The sequence below is a fragment of the Acinonyx jubatus genome, chromosome D2 (assembly GCF_027475565.1).
Source record: "Acinonyx jubatus isolate Ajub_Pintada_27869175 chromosome D2, VMU_Ajub_asm_v1.0, whole genome shotgun sequence".
Classification (NCBI taxonomy): Eukaryota; Metazoa; Chordata; class Mammalia; order Carnivora; family Felidae; genus Acinonyx; species Acinonyx jubatus.
This window is the reverse complement of record NC_069393.1, coordinates 48,203,882-48,224,569: the sequence shown is the minus strand read 5'-3', so window position 1 is coordinate 48,224,569 and position 20,688 is coordinate 48,203,882. Positions and strand designations below refer to the sequence as shown.

General features: G+C 44.0%; 1 protein-coding gene across 12 annotated transcripts; it reads right to left on the bottom strand.

The window, feature by feature from the left end:
* Nucleotides 1-211: 211 nt before the first annotated feature.
* Nucleotides 212-18,843, bottom strand: HNRNPF (heterogeneous nuclear ribonucleoprotein F). Of its 12 annotated transcripts, XM_027062578.2 has the most exons (6): nucleotides 18,382-18,686; nucleotides 8,275-8,431; nucleotides 7,862-8,100; nucleotides 7,326-7,459; nucleotides 5,496-5,564; nucleotides 212-2,128 (listed from the first exon to the last, which is right to left on the bottom strand). In XM_027062578.2, exon 6 carries the CDS (start codon nucleotides 2,075-2,077, stop codon nucleotides 833-835), a length of 1,245 nt encoding a protein of 414 aa, XP_026918379.1. In that variant the 5' UTR covers nucleotides 2,078-2,128; nucleotides 5,496-5,564; nucleotides 7,326-7,459; nucleotides 7,862-8,100; nucleotides 8,275-8,431; nucleotides 18,382-18,686; the 3' UTR covers nucleotides 212-832. The 12 variants fall into 12 exon arrangements, with proteins under 12 accessions (XP_026918379.1, XP_014924524.1, XP_026918383.1 ...); XM_015069038.3 differs by lacking the exons at nucleotides 7,862-8,100; nucleotides 8,275-8,431 and adding an exon at nucleotides 18,770-18,820 and having other exon boundaries at nucleotides 18,382-18,449; XM_027062582.2 differs by lacking the exon at nucleotides 5,496-5,564 and having other exon boundaries at nucleotides 18,382-18,518.
* Nucleotides 18,844-20,688: the final 1,845 nt, after the last annotated feature.

Sequence of the window (20,688 nt, the reverse complement as noted above, 5' to 3'; positions counted from 1 at the left end):
ATGCGTTTCCAGTCACCATTTCCACCACTCATATTTAACATTTTAAAAACCAAACTTTTAATTTAACCGTGGTATAGGAATAGAGGGAAATCTTAGATTTCATGTGCTAAATTATTTTGAAATTCACACTGAAATACAGCAGTATTAAAGCAAGTTCTTCTCTTCAACCACCCATTTTGCTACTTTTTGGTGAGTATATAGTCGGTGCCAGTCATTGTGGAAAAATCTTTATTTTAAGAAAAAAATTTAGTTAACAAAAAAATTTAACAAGTTTCACTTAGCAAAATACACCCAAAAGGAAATCACAGTACAAAGAAAGTTTTAAGTCAAGGCCTCACCAATTCCTACAGTATTAGTAATGTGTCTCAATTTTCAAAACTAACTTATTTTTAAAAGCTTAAACTTAACCTAAAAGATTTTAAATGAAAATAAACTAGAATGAACAAACATGAGAAATGTTCCTCTTTGAATTAGGGATCTAGCACCTTGAGTTTTCCAAAAAAGTACGTCTCCCCAATGTGTTCACGGTGATGTGGTGTAAAAGATCCATTTAATGTACTCAAAACTACTTTAACTCAGATAACATCACTCTGAAGTACACTACCAAAATGTTAATTGAGAAAAGCTGAAAATAGTTTTAGTTTACTCAATATCACATGCTAGAAGAAAGTTTGCATGAGAAAACACTGAAGAGGTAATTTTTTAATCCAGATTTCACAAACTCATGGTGCAAAATGGGTCCCACAGCTTCCTCTAGAGTAATAATTGCTTTTCACTGCTTGTTGGCTGCCTGTGAAAATTTGATTGCAATAACTCAAATGCTCCTACAAAACTAGTCATATCCACCCATGCTGTTCTGGCCTCCATAGCCAGCCCCATAACAGCCACTCACAGACTGGCTCTCGAGGCCACTGTAAGTGGACTGGGCCGACACCCCCATGCCTTGCATCATCTGGCTGCTGTACGCCCCATTGCTGGCCCCAGTTGTGGAATTCAGGAAAAGTTCTATGTATCTGTGTTGCATGTTGGCCCGGTCTTTGGACATTGCTGCCACAGCTTCTTCGTGAGTGGCAAACTCAACATCGGCTTCGCCCGTCACTCTTCCATCAGGGCCAATCTCAATATGGACTCTCACAGGGTTGAGTGGAGAGAAGAAGTTGTAAATGTCGTTCTCTGTGGCTTTGTATGGTAGCCCTCTCATGTGGACACAGTGTCCAGTGGTACTCTGGACAGTGAACTCGCCGTCTCCGTATCTGTGGTCATACATGCCTGAGAGACAGTAACTGAGGTCTCTCCCAAAGAGATCAGTGGTGAAGCCGTAGCCATCGCTGAGGCCGCTGTACTCCTCATAGCCCCCATAGCCTGCACTATAAGCACCAGACCTCATCCTCTCCAGGCCTGCTTGCTTGACAATGCCAATATACCTCCTGGCCGTGCCAGGGCGGTCATAGGGCCCTGGCCGCTGTACAGACATGAACTTCAGAGGGGGATCCGAGTATGACCTAACTTCTTCCTGACTGCTCTTGAACACTTCAATATACCTGTGCCCTATTCTCTCCTTGTGCTTCCCTAGGGCCTTCTCAGCTAACTCCTGTGAGGCAAACTGCACAAAGGCTTCCCCTGTAATCTTGCCCTCGGGGTCCACAGGCAATGTGATCCCGTTTGGCACAATTTCCAACCCTGAGAAGAACTGAACAATTTCTTCCTTGGTGCATCCAAATGGGAGTCCTCGAAGCCGCACGAAGCCATCATTGGCGGTGTCGGCACTGTTTGGACCACTGTGCTTCAACACCCAATCCATCTCGGTTCTGTGGGACTTGAACACCTCAATGTACCGGTGTCCCATGCTTTCCCTGTCTTTTTTAAGGGCCATTTTTACATCATCTTCTGATTCAAGTTCAACAAAAGCCTCACCACTCTGCCTGCCTTCTCTAGTGTAGATGAAATGAACGCCTGCAGCCCCATCATGTATTGTGCAGTCAGAAAGGAAATTCTGCACATCCTCAACAGAGCAGGACCAGGGCAGGCCACGGAGCTTGACCACAAAGCCTTCACCTCCCTCGGGGCCCAGCATCATGGACACTTGAGAGGACTGACGTCAAACAAGCTTGGGTGCAGCTTTTTGTGGCTGAAAAAAAAGCAAAAACTACTTTACATAATTTTTCATTTATTATGTACAAGAATATGCAGTAAATGTTGTTTTTCTGATTTTGCAGACGAAAAAAGAGAAGCAAAATTAAATGTTAAGAAAATATACAAAATACATTTGAGCTGAGATTCAATCCAAGGTCTCCCCCCCAAATGTACATATTATTCAGACAGAAAAAGAATTAGGAGACTTAGAAAAATAAAATAGCAATATGGAAGCTTTGAAGCCAAAACCTATCACTTCTAACGGTCAATTATTTTAAGTTCTAGAAGAGAAGACAAAAGAATGAAATAAGCCAATATCTAGAAAAAGAGAACTTTTCAGAACTGGAGGAAAACATGAGATTACATTGCTAAAATAAAAGGCAAGAGGGTAAGTGCCATGATCATAGAGGAATTAGTACCGGTCACGTTAGAGCAAGGGCATTTTCTGGTTATTAGAGAAAAGGCAGAGCAAATTTGTAACATATGAAAGGTTCAACTGCACTAGTATAAAGGAAAAACAATTACTGACAAACTACCATTTTGAATCGTTATGATTTATAGTAATTTAAATATTTGACAAAATCACTCTATGCAGCACTTATTTTTAAAACTGCTAACGTGAGAAAGGATAATTTTGTAATGATTTCAGTCCTTCCCCCTACAACAAATGGAATTCATATGCTCTTTCTCCTTTATCGTTTGTGCCCAGTAAAACAGCCCAGGAAGATTAACTATCTGTTTCATGGTTGTACTGAGTGGCTAGTGGCACACATTTTGGACCACACAGTTCCTTGTTGTGGGAAACAGGCCTGTGCACCGTAGAGTGTCAGGCAGCATCCCTGGCCTCTACCCTAGCTGCCAAAGGCACCCCTCTCCAGTTGTGACAACCCCCAAATGTCTCCAGACATTCCCAGATGTTCCCTGGGGGTAAAACGGCTCCCAATTGGGAATGACTACCGTAGAATCAGGGTCACCAACCTTAAAATGGGCCCTCAATACTGCCTAAGTTCTACCACCAACCCCAATCTCCCAAAGCCCTGTGTAACCTGTGGCAACCTCACCTAATCTTCCCTCATCTTTGGGTGATCATCTAGTTCAAAGAATGGGAACGATGTGAAGAAACTGCCATAAAGTCTAAAAATTTATAAGCAAGAAGTTGCTTCTCCTATTAGCTGACATCATTAGCAGGATCACAGTCCTGCTCTGGTCCCAACTCCATTCACCCCGGAGAAATTCTTGATCTTCACGGTCTCTTCACTAAACACAGAATGCGCATTTATACCAATTATATGCCAATTTATACCAACGCCATAATATACCTTCCCTGACACCAACTTTGCCTCCAGCTACTTCCTGATTTACTGATCCTCTCAGTAAAATCTCAGATGGCAGGCCTCTACTGTCACCTCTACTCCTTACCATTAAAAGGGCAAAACCTTTCACTCCACTAGGAAGAAAAGAGGGTTTTTTTTGTCTTCATTTTACTTGTTCCCGCAGCAGGATTTAAGCAACTCCCTTGGGAAATCCTTTCTCCCTCTGGCTCTTATGATGTAACCATCTCCTGGTTTTCCTATTAATTCCCGAAATAGGTTCTCTCAGCTTCTTCCAGGGAGTCCTTCCTCAACATTCAACTGCAGGGATACCACTGGACTTGGGTGAGTCCTTTTCTAGGCAGCCTCACAAGATCAAGGTCAACTAGCTCTGGGCCAAAGACACTCAAGTCCCCAGCCTTATGCTTCCTGAGGCCCAGACTGGTATACAAAACTAATCCACAGCCCCTATACACCACAAATGAAAGCAGCCTTTTTCTCTGACACTCTTCTATAGCACTCTGGCTGCGGGTATAAATAGCTTTACCTGCCATCCCGAGGTTCTACAAAGAAAGTGAAATAATCCTTGGACAACTTCACCCCATGAATTCAAATCCAATGAATTCATTCTCTCTGTAATGATCCCACTCACCACCCTAACCCACATTTCCCAAATCCTATTCAGGAACTCGAGTTCAACAAATAAGTTTCTCACAATTCTATACGCAGTCCCTAGCCATTTCTCGACACAGTAAGGACTCAATAATTCCTTCCTTTGTGATTTCAACTGTCAAACTTTTTCTTTCTGCATTGCCCTCATATTCATTTCTACTTCCTCATTTCTAAATTCCAGTACCAACAGCCCATGCCAGGATACTCTTACCTGGTTCTTAAACTTCTCCAAGTGTAATGGCTAGCCCTTACTGCAACCCAATCTGCAGCTCAAGTGTTCTCCTAAAACTGGCTTTATGTCATTCTCCTGTTCCAAGTTCTCAGTGGCTTCCCACCGGCAGTGGAACACAAACCACAGTGCTAATGGGTCGCTTAGACCTTGCAACTTTGGCCTGCAACAAACACAATTATCTAGCTTACATCACTCCTATTTACAAAAAAAAACACAAAGAAACAAAAAAACAAAAACCCTCCTTTATCCATTTTCCTATGCCTGGAATGTGCCAGGCTTTCTGCTCCCTTGCATTTGACACACGTGATAATTAATTCTCTCTCCAAATACACTCCACCCAACCTTCTGTCTAGTCAAATCCTACTAATCCTTAAGGTCTCAGCTCAAACATATTACCTTTCCACAAGATCTTCCCCTTTGAATTAAGTCTCATGGTTCTACACTCCCATAACATTCTTGCTCTGATTTGTTCAAAATGTGTCTTCAAAACTGCTTGGAAAGCCTACCGGGAACAAGCTGTGTCGGTTCCATTGGTCACTGTGGCCCCACCCCCGACAGAGCAGGCCCAAGATTAGCAAGAGATTAACTGATGGCCATGTGAGGTCAACACCTCCCTCTACAATATGGCAGTCTAGGCTGAAAGACATGCAGGAAGCATAAGCGAACACAAACACTTCATAGAAGAATTACTTAAAATACCTAACAATACATTACAAATTAGAAGTGTTTTACTTCAGAAAAGAAAGTTTCAAAAACAAAGTGACTTCTCTGAAGGAAAGGAGAAGAGCATTCTTTTCTCAAACACCTATCTACAAAAGTTTATTTATACTCCGGAATTATTTTTCTGTTCCACTTCTTGCAAGAAATCCTATGACATGTAATTCCGTATTCTTTCAATGAAACTCAAACCTAATTTTAGATGCAAACATAATTCAATATCCTCACTCTGCCCTCAGAATCTTCTACATTTGGATTCCTTGTAGAGTTTTACAGTGCTCAAGACATTAACTAAAACTCAGTAAAAGAGTGCTATAGATTTCTGCGCTTAGATTTAAAGCTAATGATAAAGCTTTTACTTCATGCTTTAAAAATCTCCTACTTAAATATACCAAACGTAAACCGAAATTACTTTTCTTAAAAGAGCTCACCTTAAAGAACAACCCGGGGGGGAGGGGATGCCCACAGTCGGAGACACTCCTGGTAGGTAACGAATTGTCCTAAAAAAGAGCGATATGGCCGTCTGCCTCAGTGGCCCAGCACTCACCAGAGCAAACAGGGATGGTGGTGCCGGGGCTAGGATGGGCTCCAGCTCCTTTTCTCCAGGGAAGAGCAGGTTGGGCAGCAATTCTTTTAAAGCCATGAAGCTTCCATAATTAAAGAACACACCCAGGACAGCCCCCATAGCATTTAAAAGATTTACCTTTTCATATGGTAATACAAAGGATAACAGCAAGAAAACACTCACTAGCCTAGATGAGACTTAGAAAACTCTAAGCTCTGTGAGGATATCTAAATACTAAGGGTGGGAGGGGCTTCTTCAGGGAGGGGGTGGAACAAGGCCAGAAAAGTTCCTGGTAGGGACCTCAGGGGCAGGAGGTGAGAGACTCCAGAAGCTGCCAGACCTTTACTGGGAGGAGCGCCACAGTCTGCTTGCCAGAAACTATTTAACAGAATTTACAATTTGTAAGACTCCCTGAGGTTCAGGGTGGAGATACCCAAGTCTTTCCTTCCCAGTTTTGTTTGATAAACTTCATTTCTTGTGACCTGTATTTGCTCTGATGTTGATATTTTAATTAACTGACAAGAATGTAAGTATATGTTAAAATATGCTTTTCAGTAGGAAAAACATTACTACCATCACCCACAGCCAAGTGATGAAGGTGTCCCAAAGGATCAGGATATATGAAGTTCAGGAGTACACTGGAGAACTAAACTACATTCTTAGTTTGGGAAAGGTAAAACCGGGAAAGTCAAGTTAATTTCGCTTAAGTGCCTCGTGTTAAAGATAAACTTGTCTTTATAGCCTCCTGTGATTATTACATAAGATACTATCCCGGAAGCGTTGGGGGAACCTGTATAAAAGGTATTTAATTTCAAATTCTCTGGAAGATGGTTTTCAAAAAGCTTCAAACGTCCCTCCTGCTAGCCCCCAGTGGAATCTGAGAGGTAGAACTCAGGCATCTTAAATGACCTGAATACCTTCTTTTATATGGTTTACCCCAGCTCCTGGTTCCTTCCAGTGTGGTCTGCAGACCAACATCGTGGGGGACCCTCCTTGTACATGCACGCGTAGGAGCGGCCAGACACGCTGAAGCCAATTTTCACAAGACTGAAATGGGGCTCGCATGCCCGCGAACACACACGTTGAAGCACTGATAGAGAGCACGGGTCTCACACGAGCACACGTTGTAATCGCTGGAGTGTGAAAATATACTGCTCTTAGGTCCCGCAACTGGAGATTCAAATTATCTGTACTGTACAGGATGTTGTTAAAATGTGAGATTCTGAAACAACGTACGTGAGATAGGGCAAAATTCTGCATTTATAACAGACTCCTAAGGCTCCTGGGAGGCTCTCCAGAATGTGCTCTCTCCTTCACTGTACTGGTTAGACGGGATTTAGTTCGGATTCAGGTAGATCCAATCAAGATAAACAGGGCGGGCCTCTGAGTGCCATGACTGATTAGGTTTATCTACGGAGTACACAGGCCGGCTTAAACCCCCATCCTCTGTTCAGGAAGGGGTGGGTATTCAGAGGGACCGTGGCTTCACCCTTTTATTTACGTCTGTGTTGCAGTAGAGCCTAAGGAGCAATTTCACCCTTATTTGTAAATAAATATTAACCTACAGCTGGTGGCACACTAGAGCAAGGTTGTCCTGAGTATCTTAATTACTCAAACAGTTCTACTCTTAAAACCACAGTGAGCAAGAGACGCTGCCTCAGGATTACACAGTTGACATTTTTGCTCTAAGACTTACCGCTGAGAGGAGCAGGACTGAGTTCTATTTTCAAACAAGCGCGGTTTACGGCCAAAGGACCCCTAATTCCACCCGACGCTTAAAAACGCAGAAGGCTCCGGGAAAGTCCAGGTGCGTCTCCTTTTGTTATTAACCTGAAATTGAAACTGCGCTCTTAAGCTTGCAGCCGCGGGCCGCCAGGGGCGCGTCTGAGCGATTTCGGCGGGAAGCACAGCTGCGGTCTCAGGCGCTGAGCTCCTGGGGCGGGGGTACGCAGACGAAGTGCAGAGCGGGGGCTCACTCGTCGTCTACCTGGCGGATCCGACAACCTACGCTCGGCTAAGCCCCACAGGAAGGCGAGACCCCGGAGCGCCCTGTCGCGCGGCCTGGGCGGGATCAGCGGGAGCTTCCGGGGCGGGGGCGGGACGAGCCGAGGGAGGGGGGGGGGAGGCTTCACGGGCCGCGCGGGAGGGGGGAGGGGGAAAGAGGTCAAGAGGCGAAGGCTTCCCGGGCCTGGTGGTGGGAGGAGAGAAAGGCGGGGGGGAGGGGGAGCTTACGGAGGCGGGAGTGGGAACTTCTAGGCCGCCGAGGAGGGAGTGAGGTGGGGCCAGTGTTCTCCGTCCCGGCTTCCCGGAGCCGCGGGGGAGGGGGCGGAGCTCCCGAGTCGGGGCCTGGGAGGGGGGCGCTTTCTGGGGCGGCCAGGAAAGAGTTTCCCTGGACCCGTTGGGGGGCGGAGCTCCTGAGTCGGATCGGGGGGACTTCCTGGGGCAGAAGGGACGCGGGGGGAGAAGAGTTCCTGGGGCAACGAGGGGGAAGAAAGAGTTCCTGGAGCAGGCAGGGTGGGGGTGGGGAGTTGCGGAGGAGGGGAAAATGAGTTCCCGGGACTCGCCGGGGGCGGTGGGGGTGTACTGGGGGCTGGGTGAGGGTGGATGAGCGGGTGGGTGGGGGTCGTCCGCTCGCGGCGGCTCACCACGACGGGTCCGGAGTCCGGAAGGCCGGCGCGCGGGGCTGCGTCCCGGAGGCAGAGGCCGCGTGACTGAGGGCGGCGGGCCGGACGTGGGTCACGGGGTGTAAAGGAGGAAGTGCCACCGATGGGCCCGCCAAGATGTCACCAATGGAAACGCGTCCTGCAGGTGCGGCCCGCGGCCCGCGCGGTCGGCCCAAGCAGGAAGTGGGAGGAAGGAGGGAAGAAAAGCAACGAGGAAGACCGTTCTGACTGAGTTTTCAGGAAAGATGCCAAGATGGGGGGAAAAGTCCAGAGTAACACCGCAGGAGAGGAGTAGATCGGCACGGTTTAGGTGGAAGGAGAAACCGTAAACTCAAAAAAACAAAACAAAACAAAACAAAAAACAAACAAAAAAACTGAGGGAAAATACACCAAACTTCTTTGAAAGAAATTAGAATGGAAACTAATGGACAAAAGGTAGAACTTCTTTACCTCTTTATATATAGTCTTGTTTTATATATTTGGCCATGAACGCCTATAAATATTTTGCATCAATTTAAAAGATTAATTTTAAGACTCGCAATTCTTAATACACGAAAAAGAACTACATTTCATGAAGCCCTGAATCCGAATTCATACGATCTTGAAAATAATTACTAAAGCAACTGCAGTGTGAACAGTGACTGAATTATTTCAAAGAATTTAAAAATTTTAGTTGTTAATTTTGGTGCTGCAATTTTATTTCTGGAGTCATTACTTAAGAGATATATTTGATACCTAGAATGTTTCTAAATCTGAGTGGGATTACAGATGAAACCAACAGGGGCCATGATTTAATTATTGAAACTGGGTGATGGGTACATGGAGTTTCATTATATTTTTGTCTCTACTTTCCTATGTTAAACACCTTCAGTAATGAAATTATTTAAGAAAAGAAAAAACTATGAATCTACTTACTAGAAATAACTGTGAAATAAATAGGATTTATAGGTAAGAGGAACCTACTAGGTGAGAGTATGCAAAGCCAGACTGGGGGAAATTCTACAAGGACAGATGAGTTCAGTCCATTAGAAAACAGCTCCAAGGGAAAAGACCAAGTACACGGGGGAAAGACCAAGTACCAAATGCACAGTACACGGGGGCATATTTGGATTTTGAGTCAAACAAATTGATAAACATTTAAGACATTTCTGGACACTGACTAAAAACTTTAAGGCATTAAAGTATTACATTTACTTCTTTTAGATACAGAATTATAGTTATGTTTAAAAAATACATTTCTAGAGATTCACTTGGAACTATTGGGAGATGAAATAGTATGTTTGCTGGAATTTGCTTAAAAATTATTAGGTGGGGGATGTAAAGAAAAACTGTCCTTGACTGGTAATTGTTGAAGCTGGGTGGATGATATGATTAAAAAATCCAGCCTCCCATGGAAAGACACAGGCACTAAAAACTGAACTCAAGAGAAGCAAAACAGTATTTTGAAGAATGAACCACAAAATTGGCTTGTTTTTGGAAAAGTATCTCTACAGAACTGAGGTACCCTGACTGCTTTGTAAGCATTTATTTCACTTTTTTAAAAAGTTTATTTTGAGAGAAAGAGTATGAGCAAAGAAGGGGCAGAGAAAGGGAGCCAGAGAGAGAATCCCAAGCAGGCTCCTTATTGTCAGTGCTGAGCCTCAGAGCCTGACACTGGCTTGAACTCCCAAACCGTGAGATCATGACCCGAGTCAAGATTGGATGCTTAACCCAGGCACCCCTTAATTTCACATCTTAAAAACCTCCTCAAAATATATTCTTGGTAATCTATACGACTGGTGTGCATTTTCTCACTTATTTGAATATATTTCTTGCGGTTAAGTAGTTTTACATATGCCTTCTTGGCTTAACTGGTTGGTGATATGAGGGAGGTGGCTGTTAATAATTTATCAGCCATGATATGGTTCCTGCCTGGTGAAGGAAAAACAAGTACCGAAGACACGGGAGCATGTTGTGCTGAGACCAATGAAAAGAGGAAAGCAGAGAAGATCTGAGACCGATGAAAAGAGGAAGATCCTCCACACAGCTTTGAAAGCCTGGTTTGGTATTTTGTACTTTAGTCTAAGGCCAATGAGAAGTCACTTAATAGTTTCAAAATGGAATGTGTTGTAAATTTGAGTTTTTGCTTTTCAACAGAACAGTCTAGCTGTTATCTGGAAAACTAATGGTGGGAACAGATGCATAGAGATGGGAAGCAATGACACAAGTTTAGGAAAAACTAATGGTACCCTGCAATAAAAACATTGTGATAGAAATGAAGCAATTGTGAAAGGATTTGAGTGATGCGCAGTAGATACAATTTACCAAATTGGGAGTCATTAACCCAGAAATATTGTGCACTTACAAAATGCAGGCGCTGTGCTAGGTCCACAGAACAGTGGACTAGGAAATCAATAAAGAAATAAATGTATGATGACAAAATCTGAATGGCCCAAAACTAGAAAATGGGGATTAATGTACACTGGGGATCTGAGGAAGTGACACTTAAAGAAACCAGAAGCGTGGGGGGGGGGGGGGGGATGTGAAACTTTTTCCCCCTGGTAAATATGTAGGGTTCAAAAGCAGAATTTAGAAAATAGTATCTTTTGCTCCTTTGAACATTACCCTGCTTATTCCCCCCTGAATGCTTGTTCAAATTCTTTATATGGATAGTATTCCTGTTCCACTGGAAATTACATTACAAACCAAATCTCTTCTAACCTAGCAATTTTATAAAGTCAGTGGCTCTTAAACACTTCTTACCGTCACTCTCTTGAGAATATGACCTAGGTCTGAACGAGCTGCTTCAAGAAAGCACACCCCCACACAGTTGTACCAAAATTTTCAAGAGGCTCATGCTTCTGAAGTGTGAGAATTCTGACCCTAATTTGTACAACAAACCAAGTTCAATACACAAAGCTATCTCAGAGCTGTTAAAGAGAAGCTGTAGATGGATCACTAACTAATTTAACGTTCTAAGTGTTTATTGTTGTTACTATATTTTTATCCACAAAAAGGGGATATAGATGAGCTGTAAGAAACAGGAAAGCTGTTTTCCATTATCTTTTAACTATTAAGCCCTTTAGTTTATGTACTGTAGCTAAGTCTGGGGTGATAATTCACTGTTTCTCTCAGTGTTCATTTTGCAAAATCTGTGTTAACTAAAAAGCAAAAACAGTATAATACAATGTTAGGTAAATTCTATTACTTGTATTAAAATTAACATAAGGGACAAATTTTTATCCAACATAGAACTAGCACTCTTGCTCTAGGATATTATTGACTGCATTCCACAGATGGAATCCAAAGATGACATCCAAATTATGAGAGGAAAAAAATGTATCAGGTGAAGTTTTCCTAAAAAAAACAAAAAAAACCCACTGCTATTTGACTTCCACTGCTAAAGGTAAAATCTGTTCTCAAGTGAGGCATTCATCATCTCTATTAATTGGTAGTGCTCCCCCATCCACAGTAGGAAATATGATTCTAGCCTAGCTAAGAAATATAAAGGGGGGGAGGGGGACCTGTTAAAATACAACTGCTAAGACCATCTCCGAACCACCTCCCCTACCAACCCGCCTGTAGCTCTCTCCCCTGGAGTAAGCAGCCCCTCCCTGGGTGGGTGACCATTTAGATCCCACATTCAGGAAGGCTTGTGGGGGTTACACTCATAGTCTCCCGGAGCCATGGCTGCAGTACATGCCAACTGTCCCTTAAGGGGCCTAGAGCTTCCTCCTGGGGCTCTGTGGAGAGCTGACACCTTGTCAGGTCCCAGGCAGCTGCCAGAGGAGCGGAGACTGCTGTAGCAGCTTGTGTTCAATGTTTGCTGCTCAGGGGACCAGAGCACACTGCCCTGGGAGAGTGGAGAACAGAACCAAGAGGAAAGGAATGGACAATGCACATGAGAGTGACTCAAGCACCCGGAGAGAATACCATGCATTTAGACAACAGCTTAAAACAGTTATCAGGGAATGAGAAGTGCTGAACAAAACCATACATTTTTTAACAGAAAAAAAAGAGCACTTTCAGATACTCAGTTACAGAATACAACACTTTTTAGTACTAACAATCAAATTTTGAGTTTATAAAGTTAGTAATAAACTGAAAGCATGGATAGTGGCCTGAAAAATAAGTGCAAGAAATATCTCAAAGAGAAAAAAACAGAAACAAAGGGAAAAAGATATGAAATTTGGAGGACACAAGATGTAACACGAGACAAAAGAAATAACATGTCAACAACAGGGATCCCAGAAAGAGAAAGACACAAATAGAACAGATAAATAATGGAAGGAGATTTTCCTGGCTTAAGATAAACATGGTTGTGTGGTTCCCAACAGATATTTTTAAAAGACATAACCTAGGCATATGTTGCTAGAACTTCTAAATTTAAGTTTCAAGTATAGAAAAAACTGCTTGGAAAAAGAACAAATTGGGTACAAAGGATAAAAATATGATAGCCGTTAACCACATGTGCCTACTGAACACTTGAAATGTGACAAGTACAAATTGAGATGTGCTGTTAAGTATAAAACGCACACCGAATTGCAAAGATTAAAACAAGAATGTAACATAGCTCAATTTTAAAACATTGACTACATGTTGGAATATTTTAGATAACAGTTAATCAAAATACATATACTAAATTAAAATATTAAAACACATCCCAACTCATTCTACAAGGCCAATATTACCCTGCTTTATGGGTTGAAAATTTCATCATTAGAGTGGGCCATAATCCATTATGGCTGGTGTCCTTCCAATGGGAAATTTGGACACAGACAAGCTGACATAAGAAAGAGAAGACAGCTATCTAACAAAGCAAGGAGAGAGGTCCGGAATGTATCATTTCCTCATGGCCCTCAGAGGGAGCCAGCCCTGCTGATGCCTTCATCTAGGACTTCTGGACTCTGTAACTGCAAGACTACAAACTTCTGTTAAGATACCCAGTCTAGAGTACTTTGTTATGGCACCCCTTTAACAAACTGAACACTCTGATACCAAAACCAAACAAAACAGATTTGACAGGAAGAGGTAACTACATACTAATATCTGTTATGAATAAAGGTGCAAAATTCCTCAACAAAATACTACAAACTGAATCCAGCAACATGTAAGAAAGGTTATACACCATGCCCAAGCAGGATGTACCCCAAGAATGCTTAAGCGTGTTTCAATGTAAAATATTCTTGAATTAGGTAATGGTGGTTTTTACAATGCTGTGAATTTACTAAAAACCTCTCATTTGTACTAGGTGAACTGTATGGTATGTGAATTATATCTCAAAAATGAAATTACATTTGTCATTCATATTCTATTGGATAGTGTAATTCTAACTAAATATTGTGTAAAGCAGAACAAAGACCTGTGGAGACGTCAATAATGGAACATCTTTGCAATGCAGATGGACTTAGCAGGAGACAGTGCAACAGAAATTTTTAATATTCACACTAGGTGAGGATTTCTGTAAAAGAGGCATAACTGTCTGAGAAACTTAATGGGAATTCAGAACTTTCCATTCTAGTCTTTTCTTTTTTAACCCATTCATCATTATCACTTTTTGTACCGTTTTAAGAGATCTTTTTCTTAGCCCAAGTCCATATGGATGTTTTTTTAAACTTATAAAGCTTTGTTTCCATCTGCATTTTTGTTTTGCTCAACAATCAACCTGATTTGATTTTCCATTCCCAAGAGTGTTAGAATTAGTTTATCAAGATTCACAGGCTAATTTTCCTCATGAACTCAGATAAAAAGCTCCTGAAGAAATTATCAGCAACCAAATCCAGCAATATACAAAGAAATAATCATGACCAAGTTGGGTTTATTCTTGGAATGCAATTGTAGCTCATCATTTCAAAGTCAATCCCTACAGTCTGTCACACTGACGTATTAATGAAGGGGAATGAGTTAACTAAGAATTTTTCACGTTTTATGAGAAATGCTAAGCAATATCCTACACACGGAAAAAAGAAAAGAAAGAAAATAGATGAATTCCATAAACTGGAAGTAGGGAAAACTTTCCTAACCATGACCCCAAACCCAGAATATGGGAAAACACTAAAAAATTTAATTGCATAAATACAAACAAAACCCAAAACAAAAACCTCCAAACCTCTTATGAATAGCTAAAAAATACTAAGCTAAACAAAAATACCAATGCTAAAGTGGGAACGATATTTGCATTTTTTTCCCAAAGCATTAATATCCCTAACATATAAAGAGCATCTAAAAAGAGACAAAATCCAACTACCCAAAAAGGAAAATGGACTAGAGGTATAGTAGACAGAAAAAGAAATTACCTTAAACATGAAAAGATGCTCAACTTTACCCATTTAAGATAAAATCTGATATGAAATAACATTTAAAATACCTACCATATTGGCAAAAAATACAGAATTTTGAAACCGCATTACCTTGGCAAGGCTACAGATAAGCAGGCACTTTTAAATACCGTTTGTGGAAATATTAAATGGCCAAAAAAAGCAAAGACACCTGCAAAGCCTATTCATCTCGGTTCTACTTCTAATAGGAAAAGGCTAGAAACAACCCAACTGCCTATCACTATAAGTCCAGTTGAATAAATGGACCTACTTAATAAGGAAGTGGACCCATTTAATAAGGAAGGTATCAAAGACCACTGAGGTCTTTCCTGTCAAAGTCAGGAACCAATTTGAAAGGCTCCCACTGGCCAGAGATTGGATAATTTGTGCACCAAAGAGACTAAAAGCCACAGTGGATTAAAGCACATCATAAAGACACCAGAAAAAGGGTCTTTGGCACCTGCTAGAGATTCAATAAATTGTTAGATATTGATAAACATAAGGAATGAATCAAAAACTTAACCTTGCCATTAATAACATACAACTTACAGTAATCAAATGATTAACAAAGAAAATTACCTCCCTATAGAAGTATTCCTGCAAATAAATGAGAAGCAATATTTAAAGTTATCACTATTTTGGAAACATCAACAAAACAAAAGATCTAGGGAAAAGACCATCAATGGCTGCTAACTTCACAAAGGGGGAGTGCCAAGAAGTGCCTCAGGCAGGAGTACACAGCACCTCCAGTGAAGTCTTCTTTCCAAAAAGAAAATCTCAACAGAACCCTAACTACCATTTCACAGGAAATGCAGAGGTCAGAGATTCAAACGCCATTGAATGTAATCAGAAAAAGCCAAAGCCTGAGGAAGGAACTCTGACACCATACCCAATTCGTTTAACAAAGAAGAAAAAAATACCTCTAGATTGCACTAATAAGGAAGCTACTTGCCACACTTAAAATGTGGCTGGTACAAACTGAGAGGTGCCGTATGCACTGGATTTTGAAAAAAGTGAAAATATAATTTAAAATTACATGAGCAAATATTTTGCATATATATTACATTAAACTAAATTATTACAATGAACTACACCAGTTTCTTTTTACTATTAAAAAATGTGAAATTACACGTGGTTCGCATTGTATTTCCGTTGGACAGCACTGCTCTGAATTAAAAGAGTGAGATAGCTCTCCCAGATACAAGGTGTGACCTTGTCTAGATTCCAATTCAAGCCAGCTGTAAAAAAATATTTATTGTAGAGTCAGGTACACTTGAACACGGGGTACTTAATGATCTCAAAGAATTAGCATTTCTTCAGGTGTGATAATAGTATTGCAGTTATATTTTTTAAAGATCCGTAGAAATGTAAGCTGAAATATTTATGAGTAAGACCCTTATTATGTCTGGAATTAGTTGTAAAATAAGCCAGACTGGTCTCAGGTGAGGCCTGATTCTCCCTCTGACCAGCCTCTTGTTTTCCCCAAGAACGGCAATTCAGGGCAATAAACTGGGGGGCAGGGTCCTTGACAGAGTAGGGCTGTTCCCGTCTGACAGACGTGAGTCCTAATTCCCAGCTGTATACCTCCCCCGGGGGAAGTGACTTCATTTTCCCCTTGGCCTCCATTTTCTCATCTGTAACAGGGAGAACAGCAATACGTCCCCCTTACGAGACTACTCACGAGCATGTGACTTAAAAACATGGTGAAACTCCTAGCTCTGTGCCTAGACCTAGTAAGGGTCAATTAATGTGCTCCGACAAGAGTCTGAAAACCAGAGCTCAGACTGAGGAGCCCTCCTCCCGTTTTTGTAACCCCTCCATGAACTTACTACCCTCGATGGGCACCATAGGTCTCCACAATCTCCTTCACAATTTTGGCCACATCTGAGGACTAACCTATTTATTTAATTAATCTTTTCACTCAAATCAATTCACATTTTTACTTCAATATTTTATGTTTAAAGGGAGCTTTGTAACAATACTCAAGTGAATGCCAGTCACTTGTCAATTTAAAAAAAGCAATACCACAAAAAGAATGTTAAAAGAGAAAAAATAAAGACACCATAATACACAATGAGCCGAATCAATTTACAGAAATGCATACGGGCACCAGAGATAACTAAAGATGGACTCGCTTAAATATTAATTAGTAACATCAGCACTCTCCCAATATTTATTAAAAGTAGGAAATTACTCACATATTTTAAAATGACAAATCTTCTCTAGACATTAACACTGAAAACATCACATCACTTTTCACTGACATATCCTAATATATTTTTATCTAATTGGAGAACCCGAGGTATTTTCATTCTCACTAGAAATTCAGAAATAAAGTTAACCTTTAAAAACGTGTAATAGTGAGAATTACACTAAGATAGGTGATTTCGACGTTGTTTTGAATTGAAAGGAGTATTATTTGCAGTCTTCAAACCTCTCCCGGCTCCACTAGGCTCCGGACCCCTCGGCGCTCCCCACCCCCATCCGGCGGTTCCCCCCTTAGCGCGCTGCCGCTCGCGGGCTCCTCTCCCGCCACGCACGCGGCCCGCAGTAGCAGGCAAGAGCCCGGACGCCCCACAAATAGTTGCGAAAACTAGAGAAGGAAGCACGTTCTTTCGTCCTAGGGCCTCCGGGGAAGGAAGCTACTGAGAAAGGAGTCCCGCGGGCAGGCGGGCCGGGACCGAAGACACGCCGGGCGGGGGTCCTGCAGGAGCTGGAGGGCGGCGTGGGGCGCTGGGGAGGGAAGGGGGCCCTCCCAGGCCTGGGGATTTGTCTGGCAGGCAGCTGGGGGGGGGGGTGGGTGGGTTCTGAGAGCCCCTTAAAGGTACAGATCAACGGGGAGGGGCCCGTGGCCTCCCAACCGTTTCTATGAAAGACCAGGGTCCGTCGAGTCCCCGCGCGACTCGCTCGGCGTCACCAGGCCGCCCAGAGCCACTTTCAGTGAACCACGCGGGTACACTGAAGGTAGAGGGCGCAACGCGGGCGCCGGGAGAGTCCAGAAGTTTCTCAGGCACAGTCAAGAATCAGCAAAAAATATATTCAAGGATACAAAGAAATAAAGCACAAGGAGAAAGAAATGGCCGATTAATCTCGCTCGGCTGAAATGTGGCCACCAGGCAAAGATAACGAGAACCAGAGTTTCACCCAAAATGCAAACACTATACCTCCAAGGACAGGAGACAAACGCACACCGGCGATCAGGGCACACACGCCGCCCGGAGAGGAAGAAAAGGCCGCAAAGATCGAAAGTGGAGGCTCAGCGAGCGGGAACGTGGGAGGGGGGAGGAGTCAACTCCCAACCAGTCCGGTGCAACTCAACCACGTGAAAGTACTGCTTTCATTTTTAAATGAAGCCCCTCTCCCACGGTCGCCGGATGCCCTCACGGTATTCCTGGCAGGGGCGCTCAAGCTCTGCTTCCCCTGCAGTCCTCCGTACAAGGCCTTTTCTCCCTTCTTCACCGCGGGCCCTGCCTCCCTTGGTCCTAAATCTCAGTCCTGCGGTCCAGTCTTCGAGTGTAAAGTCCTTGATCTCAGCCCCGTGGTCCACTCCCCCAGTGTAAAGCCCTTGACCTCTGACCCCACTCCCCCCGACCCCAATTCTCAGCTCCGCCGTTCCCAGGCCGTGTGTCCAGTCTCCATTCGGTCCCTGCATGTGAGCCCTTGACTTCAGACCTAACCTCCCCCAACCCCAAATCTCAGCCCCACTGTCCCCACCCCCAAAGGGCCCAGTTCCCTGTTGGTCCCAGCTGTGAGGCCCTTCAGCCTCGGACCCACCGCCCGTCCCGCCCCTCACCTCGGGCTCCGAGTCTCCACGCTCCCGCTCTTCTTCACATCCGGCACCACGGTCGTCCCTCCGAGCACCTAGAGGGTGGAACGCGGGGAACTTGGCAGTTGTAGCGGAGGCAGTTGAGGCTTGTTTACCATCACCATGGAAACCCCTGGCAGCGCGCCCTGGGCGGGGCCTCCGAGAGGCGGGGTCTGGCGCGCGGTAGGCCCGAGTGCACAACTCCCGCCCGTGGGGCGCACGCGGCGCTTCCAGCAGCCCCGCCGTTCTGGGCTTGCCCGGTCCCCGCTCGACCCTGTACCCCAGCACCCGGGAGCAGCAGCCCCGGGAGCCCGCGCCCCCACCCCACTTCCGGCTGCCGGCGTGACCGCCAGTCGGTTTCCCCACGGAACCCCACCTTCTTCTCCAGGAAGACACGGCGCAGTGCTACTTCCAACACGGAGCCGGAAAGACGCAATGAGCGCTGCGGGGCGGGGCCTCCGCGGCTGGCGTCCGGGGGCGGGGCCACGAGGGCGCCATTGTGACGCAAAGGGAGTGGAGCCAGGGATTGGTTGGCCGGGCGCAGGGCAGGGACGGGCCCGCGGAGGGGGGCAATGCGGGGAGGGGAGCGGCAGGATCCCCGTGAGCCCTTCTTAGTGAGAGGCGGCGGGGGGGGCGTGTTGTTGAGCGATACTAAGCTGCTGAGGGTACTAGGATACTGACTCAGAGTACCCCCACCAAACAGTGAGCCCAAAGAACTTCTGGATTAAGACAAGCATGAGAAAAGAAAAAGAGAGTTACTTCCTGTCGAGAGAAAAAATAGGGAACTGAGAACACCGAGAGGGATAAAGGCGGCCCGATTGGAGGATTTAGGGAAGGATTAACAGGTTTACGAGGTTGCTCACGTAATTATCACTTGGGCTGAAAAACCTCTATTCTCTGAAGGTGACCCGGAAGACCCACGGAGAATGCAAGGGTTTCAGTCAGAACACCTGAGACTACAGGCTGGGTGGCTATGGCGACCCAGCTTGAGTCAGTGGAGATTTTCTTGATGTGTTCTGGGGTTAATTATTACTACCATTTTATTTTTGGAGACTCTCTTCATACAAGAGGAAGAGATCAAGACATTCATTCATCATAGGTTAAGCAGGGCAGATTATTTTAAAATCACTGGTTAGGGGCTCTTGGGTGGGTCAGTCGGTTAAGGTTCCGACTCGATATCAGCTCAGGTCAGGATCTCAAGGTTCGTGAGTTCAAGTCCCACAACTGGTTCTGGTTATTGCAGATCCTGCGTGGGATTCTCTGTCTCCCTCTTTCTCGGCCGTTTCTTCTCTCAAAAGTAAATAAATAAACAAAAAACAGTACATTAAAAAAATAACTGGTTAAATTAAGAGAATGCTTGGAATAGTGGCAGATCATGAGTGGATGACAATATTAGAGTCAGGAGCTGTTTGTCAAAAAACAAAAGTTGATTCCAGGGGGAAAAAATGAAAACAGTAAAAGAGCTGTCAGAAGAGATGAAAATGTACAAGGAGAAAATTACGGCAAAAATTGAGGAGAAAGAGTCCTACAAAAATCAGGTGGGTATTCTTGGGAAACCCCGCAATGACTGTCACAGCTCTGGCTGTAGAGTGGTCTGTTTCTGGAGAGAAAATGTAAGCAGCCACTCTGGGGCAAATATTAAAATTTTACCAAAAAACAGTTGTTCAGAATGAAGGGACTGTGAAACCAGATCCAAGGTGTTTATGTACACAGTTCATTGGCTCTGTGCCAGATGGGCTGCTTGACCCTTCATCAATAGTCTTTGAGGGCTTCTCTGAATGAAAAGACTAGGGCCTTGGACTGATTTTGAGTCTCCCTCTGACCCCTAGGAGTCATCCCAGGTGTCCACTATATTTTTTTCAGAGATGAGAGCCAGCACACTAACATGTAGACACCCTTTCACAGTGAGTGCTGGAATTGCTCATACGAGTGCCACTGATCCAGCCCTTTTCCACAAATGTCCAGTTCATCTCTCCAATTGGAAAACGCTTGCCCACACCTGTTCTACTTGGATCACCTCAGCTGTAGAGTCTTAGGGGTCTCCATTCTTTTCACCTCCATGTCCACAAAAGTGTCTCAACTAAGCTCTGAAATCTACAAAGAGACATGTTTTTCATTGTTGAGAGTACATGCACAGAGATGCACCTTTAAGGTTTGTGATTTAAAAACGATTGAGGGGCGCCTGGGTAGCTAGGTTGGTTAAGTGTCCGACTCTGGCGCAGGTCACGATCTCTTGGTTCATGAGTTTGAGGCCCGCATCCGGCTCTCCACTGTTAGTGCAGAGCCGGCTTCGGA